Here is a 21,881-nt window from a genome sequence, read left to right as displayed (position 1 = left end):
AGGGAAATGACCGCATGGATTTGCACATGCCCAGCCACTAGCCAGCCTGGTTTGCTGCTGCCCTTCAAACACCAGTTGGTTCTTTGCTGGATTTTTGGTTTGAAATGCTGCATGATGGTTTGTTCGCTTTGTTTTTGTGGCACCAAAGCAGAGAGTTGAGGGTTTCTCAGTGTTTTCTAGGTTTGTTGCTATGAGAATGGGTAAAAATGCTCAAAACTCCTTTAAACTGCCAAAAAATGCATAAGAGAAAAGTATTTTCCACACTCAGCTTTTTTCCATGTGTAAGAGTCCGCCTCAGCTTAGCTTAGAGTGTCTGAGTTGATATCTGTTTTACTTGATCTGGCAGCCTGATTGCATTGTGGATGTATTTCTGAATGAATTTCTGGGTGTCTGTCAGACACGTTACTCTGAAAGGGCATGAACCAAGAAAAAACGCTATCTGACAGTTCAGCTCTGGACAAAGTCAGCGCAAGACCCCGAGGTGCCTTTTATACAAGCATCAGCACTGTTTCATTAAAAATCAATGGAAAATTACAGCATGCCTGGAAACTCAGCAACATCCCATGAAACAATCCCTGCCAGGCAGCTGCGGCCAAGGCAAGCACTTGCCCTGCTGATGTTTAAAATCAATTTCCAGCAGCAGTGATGTTTAGCCGTTCTAATCTTGTTGTCAGGGAAATCAGCTCAAATAAAATATTGCAGGCACTCTTGCTTTCCAAAAGTGCACATGGGCAATGTGCCCTGTTCTCTGCTGCTCCCTGCACCTGCAAGAGCAAAGGACCCTGGACTGTCCCACAGGGATGAGCAGGACACGATGGCCAGGCTCTAAGCATTGCCCACTGGGATGTGCTGCCTGCAACAATGGCCAAACCCAGAGACTCCTTGGTTTTGAGATGAAGCTGCAAACTAAAACTTGGGGTTTTGTACCCCAGCTGCCCTGCGTGGTCCCAAAGAACTGCTTCCCCTCTGTGCACCTTGTTTCCCTTGCTATGAAACAGGAAATTTTCTTTCTCCACCTTCATTGTTGGCATGTTTGCTCTGCAGGGCCAGGCTGGCCTCTGTCCTCCTGTTTTCACCGGCCTAATACAATGGAGTCATAATCCGAGGTGTTGCCATCATAAAAATAGAAATGGAAAACAATGTCTTCCTTAAAAACAAGGTTTTTCATGTATCTGATTGTGTAAAATATGCTGCTTAAAATCCTTTTGCTGTGCTTACCAATAACTCAAATCAAAGGTACAATTCACATCATACTTGCTAATCATTTGTGGGAAGTAGCTGTGGATTTTCTACCTGGATTCATTTCTCCTCTATTTGCAACATTCTGTGATTTTTCTTTCAAGTCCCTTTCCTCTGAAGTCAGATGTGATCCCCATTAGTGGCACTTTCATGTAGCTGAAGAAGTATGTCAACATTTTCTAATACAGACTAAAGCTCCCGAAAACAAGGGGGAATTAACTGCTCAGCTCTTGGGAGTGCAGTGTGAAAGAGAAAAAAATACCAGGCATGATGTTTAAAATGGTCTCTCAGAATGCCTTTTCTAAAGAAAGAGCTGCATATTTCAATCATTAAGAAAATACAGCCTTAAATAAAGCTAGGTGGAAAATAAATAATACTTTTGTCAGATGAAAAAATAATTTGCAGAGATAACCAATTTCATATCGGCTAATATTTTGATTTTTTAATTGGGGTATTTGCTGCTATCCTGTATTTTGCTGACTGTGTTCCTTTCTTGCTTAAGGAAAAGGAGGAAATTATTAGAAATACTCATTTCATCATAAATTTCTGCTCTTCTACAACTAGTGACCATTGCTTTTTAAGATCAAAACATTTGAACAGCAATTTACATAAAATATACACTGCTTGTTTCAAAATTAGTTCACTTCTATTGCAGCTACAAGACATTATGACTGATGTTTCTCCCAACCAAAAGTAATTATTCTGAGCTCAGTAGAGCTGCCTCTGATGTTCACAAGGTGGAAGAAAAGGTGAATGAAACCTAATAAATCTTTTCAAAGGTAAATAAAGTCTAAATGGAGTTATAGCTAACAGGGAGCACAAGACATTCCTCAAAATTCAGCCAAATTAAAACAAGTGATTTGATTCAAAAAATGTATTCAATCATGGAAGGATGAACAGAAAAGTTAAATTATTTAATCCTAACCTAAGAGTCAGAAGTTTAAAGAGCTTTGGTTAGAGCAGAAACCCATTCACAAATTTCTGTCTCTTGGAAAAGCTACATATTTCAGAATTAATTTTCAATGTACATGAGAATAAAAGGTTAAAAATTCTGAAATTTTCTTAAGAGCAAACTTTCTGCAAATAAAATTGTAAATAAATGATCTTCTGGAAAAACTCAACAGTTTTACTTTAAAACTTTTAAATCAATGTGGTGGTCACACCTATCCATACAAGCTTTAGGTTTAATGCATTTGCAACAACCTCAAAATTTTGGAATCTATATTAAACCTTGTTTTACCATTTTGAAAATCACTCTATGGCAGCCTAGATCCAGGTACTTGTGTTTTGCTCCCCGACCAGGCTGCATTGCCCATTGCCGAGCAAGCCACCAGATGCGGTGACACCCATGGCATCCTGGGTCTGCGAGGCTGGATTCCCTTCAGGGGTTACTCCTCCGGGTGCAGGAGTCATCACTCACAGCACGCATTATCCTTACAGCAGGAAAACAGCTTTACATAAACTGGTTCAGGTATTTTCAATAAAAGGAACAGTTCAGATCAGGGTCACTTATTTCACATCATTTCACTTGTTCCAGTGGAAACGTCCAAACTCTTCTGTTGAAAGCAACGGCTTCTCATGGAAACTTCTGATTCTGTAGGTTTTTCTAGCTGAAAATCCCTGACCAGCTCTGTAGAGGAATTTGGATTTATTTTTTCTGTCCAAAGGAAAAAATCCTCTGGCCTCAGTTCAAGCAGGCACTTCAGCACCTCTTCTGTACATCCAGCACCTTGGTTGGGCTGTAGCCAAAGCGCAGCTTCTTGCTTTCCTGCAAGTCCCAGTGTGTGCTGAAAGGGCCTCCAAATCATCCCTAGTGGTAAGAAGTACCCTTCTTAGATCATGGGGGCTGGATCACGCCTCTGTTTCACATGAGCACAATCATGCTTGAGTAAAGGATAAGGGTATCCTATGCTCGGGCTTGCACTCACCTCTCCCTTTCACGTGCACACACAGAAACAAGCAGAGGGTTAAGACCAGGCATTTCATCCATCTGCATCTGTTGCTTTTCCAAGATTACAATCACTTCATTGTCTGCAGTGGCTGCGCTGGAAAGGAAAGTGGAAGGCTTCTCAGCAGGATGTAGAGAAAGCATTAACAGCATTTAAAACCTTTATGGTACTTCAGATTTTCTTATCAGGAAGTTTAAATGTTTCCAAGATTTTTGTCTATGGTGTTTAACATTTCTGCTTCCTAACTCATATAGGTTTAGAGCTGCTGCACAAATATTTGGCTAATCTCTGCAAGCTGCAGGGTAAATAGCAGCTGAAGTTTGGTCCTGGTGCTAAGTACAATGGGCCCAATTTTGTTTCTGGGAAATGCAAAGAAGAGTTTCTGCCGTGGTCCTCCTTTGGTTCAGGAACAGGTACTTTGTTTTCAAGCTCTTTCAGGCAATGCCTTTCAGGGAAAAATGCACAGAAGAAGCCAGCATTAAGGTCAAATTAAAGATGCAGACAAAACATCAGAGAGAGGGATGTTGGAAGAGGCCTCAAAATGTCAGTTAATCTTTCCTTTGCCCCAAACAGGATTAGCAATATATAAAATGTCAGCTATGGAAGTGCTGCAGTTTGGGCAAACCTAATGCTGCTGAACTCTTGCACTTGCCATAGCACATCATGCAATGCATTACACTGGAGACAGCTAGATTCAGTTCAGTGTGCCAAATGTGCCACTGCCCCAGCAGTTCACAGCTCAGAGGATCAGATGCTATTTTAAGTTACAATACCATAGATGTGGAATGATGCCTGAGGCACCGCTCTGCTCTCAGGTCCAACTGCAAGTGTCTTGCTCTAATGCAGATGGCAGCATCTGGCACACACACAGACACACACACGTACCCTGCAGATCTGTGCCCAAGTGCAGCACCCAAAACACCTTGGCCCATCTCTAGCCACATCTTTTGCATTAGATGCAGCAGCTAGCTCAGGGCAGATTTGGTCAGTTTGCCTGGCACCTGAATGTAAGGAATAGGGACGTCAGGCTCTTCACAGAGACAGACAGCAGCCAAGCTAGTTGCTGCTTTCTGATTTATATTCCTGCACATCAATTGTATTTCCCCTAGTATCAGGTTCTTATGGAAGACACACTCCTGTACCCTTTGTATGCCATAGATGTATTTTTCTTCCATTCTAGCTTTGGCATCTTGTTTTGGTTTTGTTGTTGAAGACAAAATAGAAAAGTTGGTAAATAGAGAAGCCATTTTTCCCCTGAATCACATCTGGCAGCAGCAGGATATGCCATAGTGTGCTGCAAGCTGTAGTACTAATGACACTGCTGGGATAACATGTCTCCCCCACCCTGACCCAGCATCTAGGACAGATTCATCTTAGTTCTGCACCCCTCACTCCTTGGCTGTTGTATCACACTTACCAACACTGATTAACGTGAGGCAATTCTGAGAACCAGCATGGCCAGCATAGACTATCTGCCCTTGGCCACTCTTAGCCAGGAACTCTTCAGGAAGGCCAGAAATGAAAGATTCCCAGGTTGTCAGCCTCAAAATCCTGAAAGAATTCAATCCACTAAAGTTGTAGCTACTGAAGATTAAAATGCTTTTGTTGAAGTTTCTTACCAAGAACCTGGGGCCTCTGTCAGTGTGACACAGCTACTCCATCATTTGAAGATCCAGCCCACAGTGAGGACAACCTATCCACTGCAGAGAAGAGATTTTGTGCCCTTCCATCAGCAGTATTTGTTCCCACTGCCATCTAACCCAGACCAAAGCGGATCACTATGGTTTCTTAGGAAGATGCTGTTACAGCAATGGGCCAGTGCTGTTGGGCAGCACTGCCTCTCCAAACTGCTTTTTCTCTCTTTCAGGCAAAAAATCCTAGCTTTGATCCTTAAGCAGTGCAAGAAGAGTAGTGGAAAGCTGCCTTGATTCATTCCAGCCACACAGAGACCCTTTTCCTGCCATGCTCTGGGAAACATCTTGTGTATTGCCTGGATATATTTCAGTAAAAATTGTCCATTTTGCCCCTAATCTTCCATTGATTTTGATGCTATTTACCAAGTCTCATGTTTCCTTGATAATGAGATGCTTGACATATCTTTGGAGATAGTCTTTTCCCCAGCACTCAGTTGAGTTAGAGGAGTGTCTTTTGCCTTACCCGGACAGGAGAGAGGAGCTAGGCAAACAGTCAAAGGTTCCCTTTATTCCCACCCTTTGTCCTTGGAGTAAAATTCACACTCCTTGCTCTGCTCACTATGATCACAGCATCAATTTTAAGGAGACTCCAAATACATCCTTCTCATTCAGGTTTTGGTAAACAGTTGACTTAGAGCCTAGACTAAATTTATCTGTATTAAAATAAACTGAAAATGCCATAGTATCTGGTCTTCTGCAGGTCAGGTCAGCATAGCTACCTAAAATACTAATAAGATTACTCCAATTATGAGTTACTCTTTAATAATCTCAGAGCTCTACCACCTTCGCTATTGACTTGAGTCATGAACGCAGCTTCAAAAATACTTTCAATAAAGAGTAAAAAGACCCTCAATTAAAATATCATTGAAATGCACACATCAGAGTCTATTATCCTGCAAATTCAGTGCATTTGCCTAGGCAGTTATTATTAGTTTCTAACTTAGGAGTAGAACTGCCTTCTACTGGACAGCTGATGGTGCACAGTGAGCTGAAATACTCAGGAAGCACCTCCCAGTCTGCTGCAATGCACAACTCTCTGTTTAAGACAAAATGAGATCTAACAAACCACTCTCTTAGACACAATGTCAATTGTCCTTCAATTCCCTGGGCACTATAATCATGTTAGCCTTTTCCATCTAGCACAGCTTTACACATTGCTGAGGTCCCAAGAGGTCCCTCAGGACTGTACTACTGGAGAAACTGGGCACAGCTTTTCTGGCAAACAGAGATCCCAAAGTTCCTTGAGCTCTGGTGTCAGTGAAGCTGAATTTACTCAAGGATTGATTAGCAAAGCAATAACTCATTGAGATGCAGGGGAAATCCTCCAGTGCTTATTTTACAAACAATGAGGTCAATGATTCCAATAAATCAACCTCATTCATGCTGTCTATAAATAACTAATGTCCCAGACTGGGAAGAAGCTGGCCCATGTTTTAGTGTTGTGCTTCTTCTGAATGCTTTAGCCATTTCCATTTTCTTTCATCCATTTCTGGACCAGATTCATTCTGCTTGATGTTCCTAAACAACCTTCTCTGCTTTTGTGTTGTTCTTTGTCATCTAAGCTGGCCAATGCTGAAGTCTGACTTCTCAATGGGCTTTGAAAGATTAGCAGGATTTCATATCAGCTGCTTGAATAAAAATGATTGGTGGACTGATGCATCTCTTCTGTGTTCTGTCTCTGCATAGCAAATACCCAGCTGTGAAAATCTCTTAGGATTTTAAAAAGCCACACTGTACAAGCCATGAATCTTCCTTTAGGGTGACACTGTCTAGATGAATCTATTCCTGTTGCAGAATGGGACAACAGAGGTATCATTTGGTGTCAGCCTGCTTCCCCAGTGCAGCTGCAGTGTGAGTCTGGGTTGGGCAATTTCCCACCAATTCCACCGGAATCCTCAAACCCACAAGGACAAGGCAGAAGGGAGGGGGTGCCCCTTGCCGTGTGCACGAAGTAAGTTCAAGGTAAAGAGCAATCCCTCAAGGCAGTGGAGAGATGCCTGGAAAGGAAACACTGAAAAGTGTTTAGATACTGCTTTTCTGATGCTTCCGGAAGTACCTGAAACATCTAGCTGGAAAAGCTTGTCTCTGCATAGTCATTCTCAGACTTCCAAAGGTCTTCAGCATTAACTTCCGTACTATAAGAGCTTTGCAGGAGCACGACTGTTTTCCTCCCATTTTGTGAAATGCCTTCAGTGGGCATTTGAGTTACAGTCTCCAGATTTTCCATACAGCCATAGAGTTAAAAAGAATGTAATAAAAAGGCTTACAAATACAAAAGCCAAGAATGCCTTGACTTTGGCCTTAAGAAAATCATGAAGTACTGCAAAACTCATTAAAGAACAAGAATAATCAACCAACTGAAGTTTTAGATCAGCCATTGAGGGGTGGCAGGTAGAAATAGTCATGTTACCTCTGGCTAGATTGTTAATGAAACCATTGCTAGACCACATTGTCTAGTCATACTGGCTGCTTGAAAAAGGATTTGGAAAGAGGCTACAAGAATGCTATAAGAACAAGAAAATAGGCCTTGTAGGAAGACACTAGATAAGCTATTTAGAGCAGAATAAATGATGCCATGAATCCTATCTGGCTTTAAAATCACTAAATGTCTGTGGCCTGAAGACAAAGCAGCGAATTCCTCACCACCTCATTAGACCAAGAGCTACACTGAGTGAAATCAGCTGAATCCCAGCCCTGGAGGCCTCTCTGTCCTCCCACTGCAGGGAGCAGACTGGAAATATTTTTCAGATATTGTAAATATCAGATGGGCAAAAGTATTTGCTCAGCAGAACATAGATGTCATCCATTGATGAGGTGACAGAAAATGGTGAGGTTTACTTAGAGCCCTTCTTTTGAAAAATGCTGGCTTTCAGAGGCCCGTACAAGCTAGTGGTAGATAATTACAGAAACAATTAAAGGCATCTAATATAATTTACATCGGGAATGTGGTATTTAGGCCAATTTCAGGGCAAAATAACAAGCTTTTGATTTTCCTTTCAGAAAGAATATAGTTAAGCTGCAGGATAAGTCTGAAGTAGAAAATCAATTTGGCTGTAATCAAATCTTGTTTGCCATGAAGGAGGAAATGAGGAAATATGCCATGAGCAATGTATGACTCAGTTTCCTGGAGATGACCCTTACATGTGGAAGTGAAGAATGGCCCAGTCCTGAGTCACAGGGCACTTGCAGACCCTGGGTGAGCCAAGGGTCCTGTAACACCAGCATTCAATCAAAGTAAAGGGAATATTTCCAAGGAGGAACACTGCAAGGATAGCCTTGTAGCTAAAGTGGCACATGGTAACTAGAGCTCAGATGAGTTGATTGTCATTCCTGGCCTGAATGATTGGGAGATGTCATTACGGTCTTACTCTTTTTTCGACCGGCTTCCTTGGGTGGCTGCCAGACAGTAGCATCCCCAAGGTTTTCATTTGCAGATTTCCAGAGTGTTCCCATCTCCAGCTGCAGCAATGTAACATCTCCTGAAGACTGGTCCACATCAGCTAAAATAAAGTTCCCCAGACATTGACTCAACCAAAATTAAAGCAGCATGTGAAAGATTAATCCCTGGCAGCCCTACCCCTGAGTCAGTAAAAGAAAGGTATTTCTAAACACAGGTACAACTCAAAATAGGATTCATAAATGCACCTGAAACACTTAGAAGGCTACAAGAATTTACTGCCCACATTTACTTTGGCTTTCTGTGGAATATTCAAAGATGCTGTTTCTTAAAGCCTGGGATATGTAATTTCAGTTCACTAACTTAGATGCCTGACCATTTTATTTGAATGAATTCTTTATATGAATTACTCAACAATAATTTTGGTAAAGAACACAGAGAAAACTGGGAATGAATGGTTCTGGCATTGATGTAAATGTGCTGATTTCATAGATTGGTGCTGTGGCAGATTTAGGGCATATTCACAAAGAAGAAGGCGTATCAGTTTCTTTCTTAACTGCAAGAACTGAGGAAAAGGAGATTCAGTTCTCACCTGCCTGTGAGGTGCTCCAGTCCTCTGAGGTGATGGTGGTCCAGTCCTTGCCACTGCATATGGAGAGGTTCACCTATTATTTTGACAATAAAGTCTATGTTCTTTATGATTTTGAATCCTTCCCTTTTCCAAATGTCCTGGGCATGATTGGGGTGCCCCAAGTTAAAGCAAAATATTTCACCCTACAACTGAAAATTTTGTTCAACTAAAAACTTGAAATATACATCCATTTGTGTGTATTTTATATCTAAAATATGTGCGTGTATGTGAGTGTGCATATGTATATTAAAGACAAAAATATTGCTAAGTTTATTTCTCATTGCTATCCTCCCTTCTTAGTTTTTGATGTGTATCTAACACATTGATCAGATCCAGTTACAATTTCATGTAGAGCTTCACTCAACAAATACAAGCAGAAGCAAAGGAGTTTGTTTTGAAGTAACATTGTGAAACTGGGCACAAGATGAAGCCAAGAGTTTAAAACGGTACCGATACTTCTTGGGTGAGGCTTGTATGAACAAGCACCTTTGGAAGCGAAAGAAAATCTATAAGGCTCACATGTAAAGAGCTTTCTATCTAGAAATGAAAAATTTGATCAACTTAAAGCAGTAACAATACAACACAACAACACAAACAAACAAACAAAAAACCCCCAGACCCATTAGTCTATGTTAAGTAACATGCATCTGGTACAGATAATCATAGTGAACAGAGAAATGCACCACAAACTACTCAGAGCTTTCTGAAAAAGGCAAATGATGACCCTTGTGAAAGTTTGAGGCTTGTCGCAACTAATTTACCAAAAAAAATTAGAAAGCCTTTCCATCCAGGCGGGTGCTACCATCTCTGCTTGGTGTCAGGCTCCTGGCATCTCTCTCCAAAGCAGCTGGACCTTAATTTGTTGGCAGGAAGACACTAGAGTTAACAGATGACTTCTCGCATGCAATATCATATTAGACACTGCCTAAGCTATTGTGTATATGCTGGCTAGTCATTTGGGTCTGCAAGCATTTCTTCACAGGCATAGAAAAATACCCCATGATGTGCACATCCACTCGCTTGTACCACAGCTAAGCGCATCCGAGCTATTGCATCCTGGTTTGGTGTTGTACCAGAGACTTATGTGTGGTTTTGTGTTATTAATCAACATAATAGATTCTGAGAGGGCAGCAGACGATTTACGTTCCCTTTCTGTCAATGCAGACAACCAGCGTTGCTGTTGTATGGCTGAAGGGCTCTTGCATGCATTCAGTTCAGTCCCACAAAGTCGTCAGGACTTCAACGTGAGCAAATGAAACACAACAGGCGAAGAGTTTGGCAACAAGTGACCATTGTTAGGTGGATCTGGGACTACCTGGGCAACAATAACATCAACAAAAACTATTATATTGTCCCCAGAAACACAAACTAACCACTTATAAAAAAAGCTCCCAGCTCAGACCAGTTCATGGTCCAGCCAGGTCCACTAGGTCCAACCCACACGATAACTCCATCTAGCACCTTGCCTTCCTCCTGTGGCCTTCAAGTGGGACTGCATGTTTCAGAGCTCTGTGTTGAAGCCTGTTAGCAAAACATCCAGGCACACAAACCTGTGACAAAGTCCTGGAGGTCACCCAAAATAGTTACTCAAACTCGAGCAAGCAATACCCAGCTAATTTTTGATCTTACCAACATTTTAAAAGCAGTGTTTTACATATCCTGCACTTGGTTAAAACCACCTAGTGAAAGGAGGAAAAACATCTGCCCTGTTGCATCGTCTGCTGCAACCCAGACTGGATCCAAATGAGAACCAGGACTGTGCAAGCATTCAGCCATGCTTTGTTGCAGTCCCCACTGTGCTCCGTGTTAAAGGCCATGCCATTTCAGTGAGTAATCAATATCTTAATACAGCCAGTAAATGGCAAGGAGAGTTTGTATTTATCTTGTTACTCCAAGACTGTTCTTAAAGCTGAGTTTGCAAGCCTGTAAAGGAGCCGGCACTACCCCAATGACTGGGATGGAATTCTGTGTTGGCTTCCCATAGGGTTGGCCACTGAGATGACAGTAAAAGATGGTAACAGAGTAAGTGAACTGAGATAAAGCCAAAAGTAAGGCCCACAAATCTAGCAGTGCAATCTCTGCTCATAAATATGACCTACCAAGTGGACATTTTGGACAGCCTTTAGCCTGACAGAGAAGGACTGATAAACCGTTGGTATGAAAATACCATGATGTTTTCACAGGCAAAAGCCATGTAATTTGACATCTGTTTTGCTTGCAGGATAGTGGTGGAAAATTCAGCACCAATACATTAATCTAGACATTGCTGTTTGAAGAGCCAGTGATTATTTGGATTATCAGTGTAAGCCATTTGGTCCCCACTGCTTCAGAGCCAGGAATCCAGAGACATCATTTTGCCTGTTGCTGAAGTTTAGCCAACAAGACAGTTTCGCTGGGATGGTAACTATAAATTTAGGTGATGTGGATATGAAGGATATTTTCTGATGATGAGACAGATTATAATAATTGACAATAATAAAGAAAATATAAAGGTTGATGGGGGCTGGGGGAAGAGAAAGTGAAAGAAAAAGAAAAGAGAAAACAAAAGAGAGAAAATTAAAAACAAAAAGAAAAAAGATATGACTGGTACCTCACAGAAATTCGCAGGAGGACCCATAAGAGGCAGGATGCTATAAGGAGAATTAAAATGTGATGTGCAAGCTAGGTAGGCTCAGGGTGTATTTTTCAAAAAAACCCTGCCCTTCTTAGCCCTTGTGTATGTGAAGAGTAATGGTAGGACACCACCAACCTCTTTACTCCCCCTCAGCATTTCCCAGAGGTCATCAAGAGCCAAACTGAACTGCAAAATCAGTAACTGTTCAGTGTGTGGCTCTACAGACCTGTTGCAAAATATCCATCATAACTTCACGGACCACAGAGCACAGATAATATTTTAGGAGCTGTTGCAGCACATTCTTCTGGCAAAGCATAGCGCACCAGAGACAGATTGGACCTCTGTGCAAACAGCTTATCTCCAAACCATATCAATTATTGGAACAAGGCAGCAATATGTATTTGCAACAGGGCTTTTTGCCCGTGTAGCTCTGTCAGTCAAATGCCACCAAGAGATGGGCCAGGAAAGCTTCACAGCAATCCAAGTCTGGACAGAGTAAATTCCAGTTTGACTTTAAAGTCTGTAAAACTCTGAAGACCAGAGCTCATCTTTGTAAGCAGCACCCAGATCAGTTTGCCTGTGCTCAGGGTTAGACAGCATGAGAGGCAGAGCTGCATAACGGTGTCAGTACTGACATACGGCAAATGTCTCTTCATATTTGTCAGACACTTTAGATCACCTGCACCTCCATGCACCCCATGGCAACACAGCTGTCCTGTGAGCATCCCACTTTGCATGGCTAACACGCCACAGCTGGAAAACTGCCTTTAGCTGAAGGGTATATCTTCTAACAGTTGGTCCTCAAGCAGAGCAAAGTCAGGTTGAAGGAAGGTGATGGGGCATCTGGACTGTCTCCTGTCTGACTTGGTACATACCTCCCCACAGTGGTAACTCTTTCCTGGGCTTCCCTATCCACCCATGGACATCCATGCTCAACACCTAGCCCGGTTCTGAGTTCTGCTAGGAGCTGCACTGTGTACAGCCTACCTCCTGAACTGCGGAGCAGAATGAGTGCTCTCAGCCCTTTTCCCATCTTCTCTTTCCCCATCACATCACAAGGTAGCCCCAGCAGCAGGTGAGTGCAGCCCATCCTGCTCTCATCAGCAAGTCTGGTCCTTGCCGAGCCTCTGTACTTTCAGGATGTCAATTTTGTTCTGTTTATATGCTAGCAAAATTACCATGTTGCTTTGCAAGCAAGTAAAGCTGCTGAATAATCAGTCTGGCCAGCCACACTGGCAGAGACTTAAAGTCTAAGAGATTTCAGATAGAATGTTGTTCCCCAGTGCAGGAGCTATTAACTTCCATGAACTGGTAGGTGCTTTTCTCCTACAAAAGCCTTATCACTTTAAGAAAAAATCAGCAAGAACCTGTGTGATGTTTTCAAGCCTCCTCTATTAATCTTTCCCAGCCCTCATTAATTGCAGGTTGTGGTCAGCCAACAGGCAGCAGTCTTAGCCCTCCTTTTCTCCAGCCATAGCTCTATGTTCATTCCAGCTGTTTGCCCTCACGCTTACAAAAAGCAACAGCCCATGGACTGCAAGAATACCATTATTATGAGCAACCTTCCTGGTGAACGTTTAAAATCATCCTCTTGACTAATGGATCCCCTCCTCCCCCCTTTCTTTCCAGTTGAGTAGTAATGATTTAAGCAGATTAACTGGTTAACCAAATGTCATTGACACAGATCATATCCTTTATACAAAATAATCCTAATACTGGGGTTCATCCAAAGGTAATGAGAAAACATTTTCGTCAATGCCAATGGGATCAAAATGAAGTTCAAAGTGAATTCTACTAAAGGCATAACCATAATGAGTGTGATCAATAAACTAAGCCATGGTTTCCTCCATTTGCAAGAGAATTTGCCCAAGATCCCTGCAAATATTAGTGCTTTTCTTCCTCCTTGCCCTTTGAAGCATCACCACAGAGCCCCACAGAGCTGCACTGCAGCTTTACCTGTGGTTGCATGACACAGGACAGCTTGCCCAAAGAGGCAGCACACCTCCACTGAGACCCAGCAAACATCAGCAACTGCTGGATGCTTCATTATTGCACAGACTGGAATAAATAAAATAATACTAAACCCCTCTCAATGATCCATGACAAACCTACCCCAATTCTCATGGTGGGGAGGCAGGAATTCTGTGCTTTCAGGTCCTAACACGTCATGGGGCTCAGCTGGTGGCTGCAGACAGAAGCAAATGTCCCCAGTCTGGGTGCTGATAGCGGCAGTGTGTGCAGCTCATCGCTCTTGGGTCTCTGTGAAGAAATACGAGCTTACATAAAGGATTTGCTTTTGTTGTCTTTAGATTGCCTTCAATTTGGGTTGAATAGATGTGCTTGGTTTAGTACGCACATTGTAAGACACGTGCTAATGTGCCTAGCACAAGGGGCTATTGGCATTTTATGATTAAAACGCAGGAAAATGAGGCCACTCGCATGCACATAAACAACATCTCTTGTTTCTCTCTTCCAGTAACTGTGACTGTGGGAGGACAACAACACTTGCTGGGACTTTATGACACTGCAGGGCAGGTAAACTACTGCAAAACACTTATCATTTTCCTTTCCTATGGTTTTTTTTTACTACCATATACTGACATTTGTTGTTCATGCTGTTCGTGTTTGGGTTTTTTCAAATACTAACAATCAGTTGTGAGTTGCAATGGCTGTACTGCTGACCTTTTTGTTTTCCATATTGAGCTTTCACTCTGGTTCAGCAATAAAACACACATAAATACACTCATCCCTAAGACTGAATTTTGTCTAAGCAAAAATCTAAAGCCTGATTAGGCTGGTCAGCCTCCCATATATCCATCTCTTACTGCAAATATGACCTTTCATATACAGTCAGTGTTTTCTTAAATTTACCACATGGTGGCATTGAAGATACAGAGAACTCCTGCTTCCAAGATCAGAAAACTAATAAAATACAGCATCACCCTATCGATCACTACCTATTGATTTTTTAAATGATAACCCAGCCAGATTGGCATCTATCTCAACATCCTTCTTCCAGGACAAGGGTGTCCATTACAAGAGAATCTGTACCTCATGCTTACTTACATGTATAATGCTTTCACTATTTCCACTGTCCACAGTCTGGTAAAGTGCACTTGCACTAAAAGTTTGCAGAACAACTCTGGTCTGTGGGCTGATTTCATCCCCCTGGAGAGGAAGAGAGAGTGTTTCTCACCACCTTGCTCTGCTAGTAAAAGGGCAAAAGAGGGTACAGGGAGCAACATATTTTCATGGTGAAACTTTCCTCTCCTACCTCCAAATGTCAGCAACCGACAGAATAAAGAAAGGACCACAGCCTGCACAGAAACCTTGCAGAAAATCACCTGCTGAGGGGCAAGGGAGTAGGTCCCAGGCTCCCGTTCCCTCCCAGCCTGGGAAGGTCGGAACCCACATCCACCAGCTCCTCAGGTCACAGCTGGAACTGGAGACACCAGGAGAGGAAAGGAGATATGGGAGCCTGCTTCACTCCCTTGGACCCAGGAGCCCTGGATACAGCGCCTTGCTTTCAGGAGCACTTCTTGGCTGTGCTTTTTTTGGACATGACTGACTGCTATGAAATGCATAAACAATGCAGAAGGAGACCCTCCTGTCTCAGAAGGCCACTTACTACAGAGAATACTTCGCAGCAGTACACAGAGGTCAAAAAACTCATCAGGACAAACTGTCATTTCCAGAAAAACCTGCACTCAGCAGGACTGGAGCTTTTATGCTTTAGGTTTCACCTTTTTTTCATTTTATTCCTTTTATTCTGTCTGTGTAGGCAGCAATGCTCCCTTCATAGCTAGCTTGGTGTCACTTACCATCCACCCATCCTTTCTATTCACATTATGGATACAGATGATCCAAAACCAGTCCCACAATATGATGCAAATCCCGTCCCATGTTCGGTTTTGTATTCTACACTCACAAACACAGAGCTTGGAGTGTCTGCCATGATCCAGCAGGGTGGCAAGCCTTTCCAAATGAGACGTGGTGTTTTATCCAGTTCTCAGTCAGATTTTACCCAGTGCCTTATTATTTCTACTTCTTTTCTGTAGAGCTGACATAGTTCCACCTGCCACCCATTTCCTCAGCGACGCATCCTCTTATTTGTACTCCTGAGCCAGGAGAAACACTAATCTGTGACAAACTTCCCCCCTCCATCCACAGTCATTTTGCCATCTCCTGCTTCAAACTGGCCAGAACACCACCTGCCCCCAAGCACCATTTCTAACACATCAGGCACGTTTCCCTTTCAGACCCTAGTCCGGAGGACATGGCCATCTAGTCAAAACTCAGAGCATAAATCACTTCTTGATGACTAGATTCTATCTCCGTGGAGGCTGAAGGGATGATGCTTCCCACATGCTCAAGCTATAACAACAGATCATCTGGGTTGTTTCCTCCCTCCTTCTCCTTGTGTTGTGTGGCTTTGCAAAGGCATCAGTGTGAAGTCATAGCCAAAAATAGCATTTGACATTACAATGCTATAAAACATATGGTAATGAAATAACAATTGGAAAATGTACTCTTGCAGCAGGAGCCTCTGTCAGCCTGAAGGGAGAGCTGGCAGAGACCCCAGATCTAGGGTATCTGGTTTTCTGCATCCCTGGCACAAACAGTTCTAGGAGGAAGAAAACAGTGGTCTGTTTTTCCCCAGGCAGGACTCAGGTGTGGACTGCTTTAACAGGCTGACATGGCAGGGATCATATGTGAGACCAGCACGGCAGCAACGTAAATAAAGCAAAGTTTGCCATACTTTCTGGGCCTGAATACTGCAAGGCTGATGGCAATGACAGAGCAGGGAGGGAGCAACACCAGTTGATGTATCTTGGCCTTGGCAAGTCACAGGCAGGTAATTTAGCAAGGCCTGGTCTGTCATTGGCAGCAAAATACAAGCATGAAACAAATTAATAATCAGCTACAGCCCAAGCCCATGAGGACTCCAGTCCCTTCCCAAACACCACTGCCTGCAGCACCTCTGGTTACATCCCATACCCATGCAGAGTCTAGTCTCTTTTTACACTATTCATTTGCTTGACTTCAGCTATCTCTGAATGAGAAATGATCCTGATGTACCATATCTCATAGTGGTCCGTTGAAAGGTTTTATAGCCTTCTCCTGGAAAGCAGGTACAAACAGTGATCAGATCCCTGTCTGGTGTGGTTTGGAGGCTCCTGCCAGCCCACAGACACAGGCACGTACAGAAGCCCAGGTCAACTCTTCTCCACCACAAGTGTGGTTGTGCTTTAACGCATCCATGCAAACCCCATGTGCCCCGACAGGAGATGAGACCTCTGCCATGCGATGCATGGCTGTTCCTCCTTATGGTTTATATAATGTTCTGTGCTGCTAATACAAATCAGGAATGCTCCTCCTGAAAATGTATTTTCTAGGGGCTCCAAAGGAGCAAGCCAAATGAAATGCATATTCCTGTAGCTGTCTCTGCCAGGTAGAGCACCTGGGGCTTTTAGTTTGTAGTTTAAATGGTACAGTAAGTTCCAGCCCCTCTAAATATGCACGCTTGGAATACTGAAACTCGTTATAGTTAGCCCATTTCTTTCCAAAAACTCCTAAATCGTGATTCCTCGAGGGCTTGCTGCCACCGCGTGGCTGTTTTAGGAAGGTGATTTGCACAGAGAAGACCTTTGCCAAGCACCAAGTATCAGCCCATGTAGACTCTGGTACAAACAAACTTAATCTCAGATTTGATGTTCTGGTTTAAAATAATGCCCCATAATCAGGCCAGGTCTTCCTAATCCACAGCATCCCCATAAAACTCATCTGTCTCCATAATGCAATTGCTCCATTGATCCCATCGTCTTGGCATCCACTTTGCCTCTATTAACTCATCTGCTGGAAGCTGGGTGTCACCTCCAGAGCCTTGTATAAATCTCCTCCCACCGACTTTGCTTCTTCATGGCCTGTATCACTGATGTTCCCACAAGCACCTTTGAAGTTTTTTTCCTTGCTATTCCCTGAACATGGAGAATCCACTCTTTCTGATATGTCCAAACACCTCCTTTGCCTTGTAAAATCCTTCTTCAGATCAATAATTTCTATGAGACTGGAGTGACATAGGTCAGTTGACAAATCCTCTGGCTTTACCCCAGATGCTGTGGCTATGGCGCTGGAGGTTGTAACTGGTAATTTTCCTGGTGAGGTGGGCTTGGGAAAATGGACATTCACTTAGACAAAACAAAACACTTTGTTTGTAGTTCAGGATGTTTCTTTGAACTTCTTTTTAATGATGCAGAGCTAAATTGGGCCTCATACTTCCTTTCAGAATAAATAATTAGGGTTTTTTGTTTAGAAAAGGTTGGAGCAGCCTGTTTTTCCATAATCCATTAGTATTTTTCTAGAACTAGTGTTGATTCAGAAGTAGTCTGGGCCATGTTATCACTGCATACTCAGTAAACAAAAGACTTCGGCAAGAAGATTTACCAGGCTCAACTCATAATTAAAACCCTCTCATTTGCTGACACAATCAAAACAAGACAGAAGCAAGGCTGAATTGAAACACCATCTAAGCTGGGCACACAGTGATATAGTTCTACATCAGTTTCTCCTGCAGGACAGGCAGCAGCTTGCATTGCTCCTGCCGCTAATGTGGGTTTTCCCTACCTTAAATAAATGTTCTCAAGTTTGAGCACCTGCATACATTTTTGGCTTTCCTTTTTCATTGAGTTGTTAACTATTTCAGTGTCTGCAAAGCAATTTTCATACAGTTGTAACTAAAAGAAACCATACTGTAGAGGTTTGAGGCTTGCCCAGAATGAAGAAACTATAAACTAAAGACCTAGGTCTCAGTGAGGCTTGACAGCACATATATTACTGTTCCCCCTACACTCTAACTTTGTGTTCCTTTCCCCTTTTTTAATCCTGGACCCCCCCCCCCCCCCAAAAAAAAAAAAAAATGTTTTCAGAACAGAAGCATCTGTTTCATTGCACTGAAATTTTCTAACAGGTTTCATTGAAAAAACTCTCCAGACACAGCTACATGTGCTCTCGCTATCAGAGTCAGTCTACTCCTTTCACCTGGCTTGCAAAACCTCTGCTCACTTTCAACATCTCAAGCCTGAAAACAGACCTAAATTATTCCTTGAAACTCAGCTATCAAAGCCAGCTCACAACATGCCACAGCTGTGCTTTGAGCTGTTTGAAAATTCACCCTTCTCACAACTAGCCCATAGAGAAAACATCTCTTTTTCAGCAGTCCAGGGCCTGTGGAAACACTGGATCACCACCAGTGATTTACCCAGCCACTGCAGGCTGGATTTGATATGCTTTGTGCTTTCAAGATGAATGTCTTCTGCTGACTGACACATTGCTGCATACTGTAACATGACTGCGATGGATCAAATAGCCCAGAGACACCATTTCTTGTGTATTGTCATGTCTGTAATGCTTACTGGGGAATAGAAAGCCCATAATATTAACAGAAAAGCCCCTAGTGATGTGTGCTATCAGCAAATATTATCTAGTGGTGACAGTGAAATGATACTTCCCAGGATGGTATCACATTGCCAAAGGGCTGAGGCTTGTACACATGGCCTCAAGATCAATTTTTGTTATTCCACAAGTGATGGATGCTGTTTAGCATTACCCTCTACGCCACCGTCACCACAGATAATGCACACACAAACAAAATGTGATAGCTTTTTCGGGTAAGTTGCTGACAAAACAGGCGCCCCTGGCCCACACGGGCTGATTTTGCCCTCAGCAGCTCCTCAGAGGTTCTGAGTGTGCGTGAGCGTGGAAGGGCAGTGTTGAGCAGTTCATCAAGAGCCAGCGTGATGCCCCCATCTGCAGTTATCCCCCAGCCCATAACACACTTGCTGTTTTCCCCCTGCAGGAGGACTACAACCAGCTGAGACCCTTGTCCTACCCTAACACAGATGTCTTCTTGATCTGCTTCTCGGTGGTGAACCCCGCCTCGTATCACAACGTCCAGGAGGAGTGGGTGCCTGAGCTGAAAGTCTGCATGCCCAATGTGCCTTATGTCCTCATAGGAACACAGGTAATCCTTCTCTGGTGCACTGCCAGCTATCTTCAGAGCAAGGGGTCTTCAGATTGAGGGGAGTCCTACTCCACCCCAGGGGTCGCTGGAGGCTGAGCTCTGTGGAAAGGTTTCCTGTTTAACTTCTGATGTGAAATGCAGACAGGTAAGAGGAAACCTCAGGGACTGGAATGGAAACCAACATGCAGATGTCCCATCATACTAGTCACAGCTGACAAAAGTCATCCCATCTGTTTATTCAAATGTATATTAATGGGGCAACAAGGCATAAATACCTATAGGGAGAAAAGGTTTCTGACATGCCTTTAGTGAGGAGAAAAAATCATCAGAGTTTGTGGTTAGAAGCAGAAGCTAAACTTCAAACTAACTTTTAAGAATGGGAATAATTAACCAAATGACTTACTTAGAGACATGGCAAGGAAATAGCATCCTTTCAAGTTTTGATATCATTATTGCAATTAGTGACTCACTGTCCTGCTTGCATTATAGCGGATGTTAGACAAAACGATTAAATCACTTTATTTTGGCCTTAAAATCTATAAATCTATCAATAAAAGTAAACAGGTTTTTAAAAAGCCTTAAATATGGGTTTGCCTCCAGGACACAGTGGTTAGAGGCTGAGAAAAGTAGGGGTAAGATCATCTGGAAAACTTCTGAACACTGGACAGTAACCTAAGCCGAGTTAGATAAAAAGATCAAATTCTAGTCAAAACGAAAATCTTCATGCCACAGGAAAGTCCAGTTATGCACTGGAATAATCTAAATCACCCCTTTTAAAATAAAAGTATTACCCTTTGGATCACACTCTCTGAAAATGGATGGGTTTGAAATGCCAAAATGCTTCACTTTGATGTTTTCCATGGAAATAAAGGATTTTGTTTCAAGTCAGTCAGAGTGAGCTGTGTCTGTCTGGCCTGTCAGAATGTTTTTTGGATAATGCAGTGCAAGATCACAGCAGACTCCTTTTTCTGAGTTGGTGTCTCAGACTTCCACCAACGCTTTTCAAGATGCCTTGTGAGAGCCACTGAGAACCACATCTTGACTGTACCACACCTATTGAGCTGTGGTCCGGTAGCTTGCCAATGAGAACTAATCCATGTTAAACACAAAAAATAAAATAAAATAAAATAAAATAAAATAAAATAAACATGTGCAGTTCATTTCTGAAGTATCATCTGAGACAAGAGGACAGAAGCCCTTATGCAAGGACATGACTGTGAGTTTGTAAAGCTATGAGTATCTGTCTCAAGCATTAGAGCAAGGCAGTTCTGAGCTCAGGGTTTGTGTATTTTCTAACTAGATTGACCTCCGGGATGATCCCAAAACTTTGGCTCGGCTGCTTTACATGAAGGAGAAACCACTCACCTACGAGCATGGAGTGAAGCTAGCAAAGGAGGTAACAGCTTTTTCTGGGGTCCCACACTATAAATTGATCACAGCTTTTGAATGGGTTTCTTTTGTTAAAGGTGAACTCCTCTGGGGCACATTGGTTTGTCCCAGCCAGAGATTAAAGCCTCTGTTCAAATAGGCTGGACCCAGACACAGGTTGTGACCTGAGCCTGATGTTCTGTTGTGATACCCAATTGGGTTCTAAGTAAAGCAACAAGGTAGAGCAGGTGGCAAAGGGGCAGCAAAACAGATTTTACTGCCTACTTTACCTAAATCAAGTTTCTTGTTCAGGCTTCTGCCAGGAGGGGTGTGTGGCAAACCCCTCCCTGTGGTCACTTCTTGCCAAACTCATCCCTATCCCTTACAAAGCACATGCAGCTTGATTCTCACTTATCCATTGCATTTCGAGCAGCAGAGAAGGAACTCCCAAGGTTTCTGTGCTATCGCACCTTGAATCCAGGGAAGGTAGGGGGACTAAAAGCCCTCTTAAAGCCCTGAAATACAGGCATCTAGACTGGAGCCTTTTCCACCTTATATGCTGCAGTTGCTTTTACAGGTTCTGGCTCATAAAGGCCAGCAAGAGCATCCACAAGCAGAATAAGCTAAATAAGGAACAAGGTTGCCGAATAAACCAGGTTTGTTTTCCCAGGCCACTATGTGTGCCTATGTCATACCAGCACCCCAGGAGACTCCCATCTCAAGATCGTGCTTCGCAATTTCCAGAAACCAGATAGAAGCCTTCCCCCAGGTAGCAGCTCCCTACTATTGCAAGAGGCAGGACACAAGAGCGACAGGTCAGGGGAGAAGAGCCAAGTTTATGAAGGGGTTCAGATAACATCTAGCTAGCATCAGCTAGTATTTCCTTGAAACCCTCCCCATCTGCACAGATGGGAGGCCAAGCTCCTGGTCCAGCACTCAGACATGGGTGCAGCTCACCTCTCTCTGAAG

General features: G+C 43.0%; 1 protein-coding gene across 1 annotated transcript in view; it reads left to right on the top strand.

Annotated features, from left to right (window-relative positions):
- RHOJ (ras homolog family member J) overlaps positions 1–21,881 on the top strand; it is a 54,244-nt gene that overhangs the window by 31,637 nt on the left and 726 nt on the right. Inside the window, exons 2-4 of the mRNA XM_010011554.1 lie at positions 14,001–14,059; positions 19,380–19,544; positions 20,845–20,940. Of these exons, the coding sequence (XP_010009856.1) occupies positions 14,001–14,059; positions 19,380–19,544; positions 20,845–20,940 (320 nt within the window). The remainder of the gene's footprint in view (positions 1–14,000; positions 14,060–19,379; positions 19,545–20,844; positions 20,941–21,881) is intronic.

This window comes from Nestor notabilis, unplaced genomic scaffold (assembly GCF_000696875.1).
Source record: "Nestor notabilis isolate BGI_N333 unplaced genomic scaffold, ASM69687v1 scaffold5963, whole genome shotgun sequence".
In the NCBI taxonomy this organism is placed as follows: Eukaryota; Metazoa; Chordata; class Aves; order Psittaciformes; family Psittacidae; genus Nestor; species Nestor notabilis.
The sequence above is the reverse complement of the archived record's forward strand: the minus strand, read 5'-3'. Positions and strand labels throughout refer to the sequence as shown.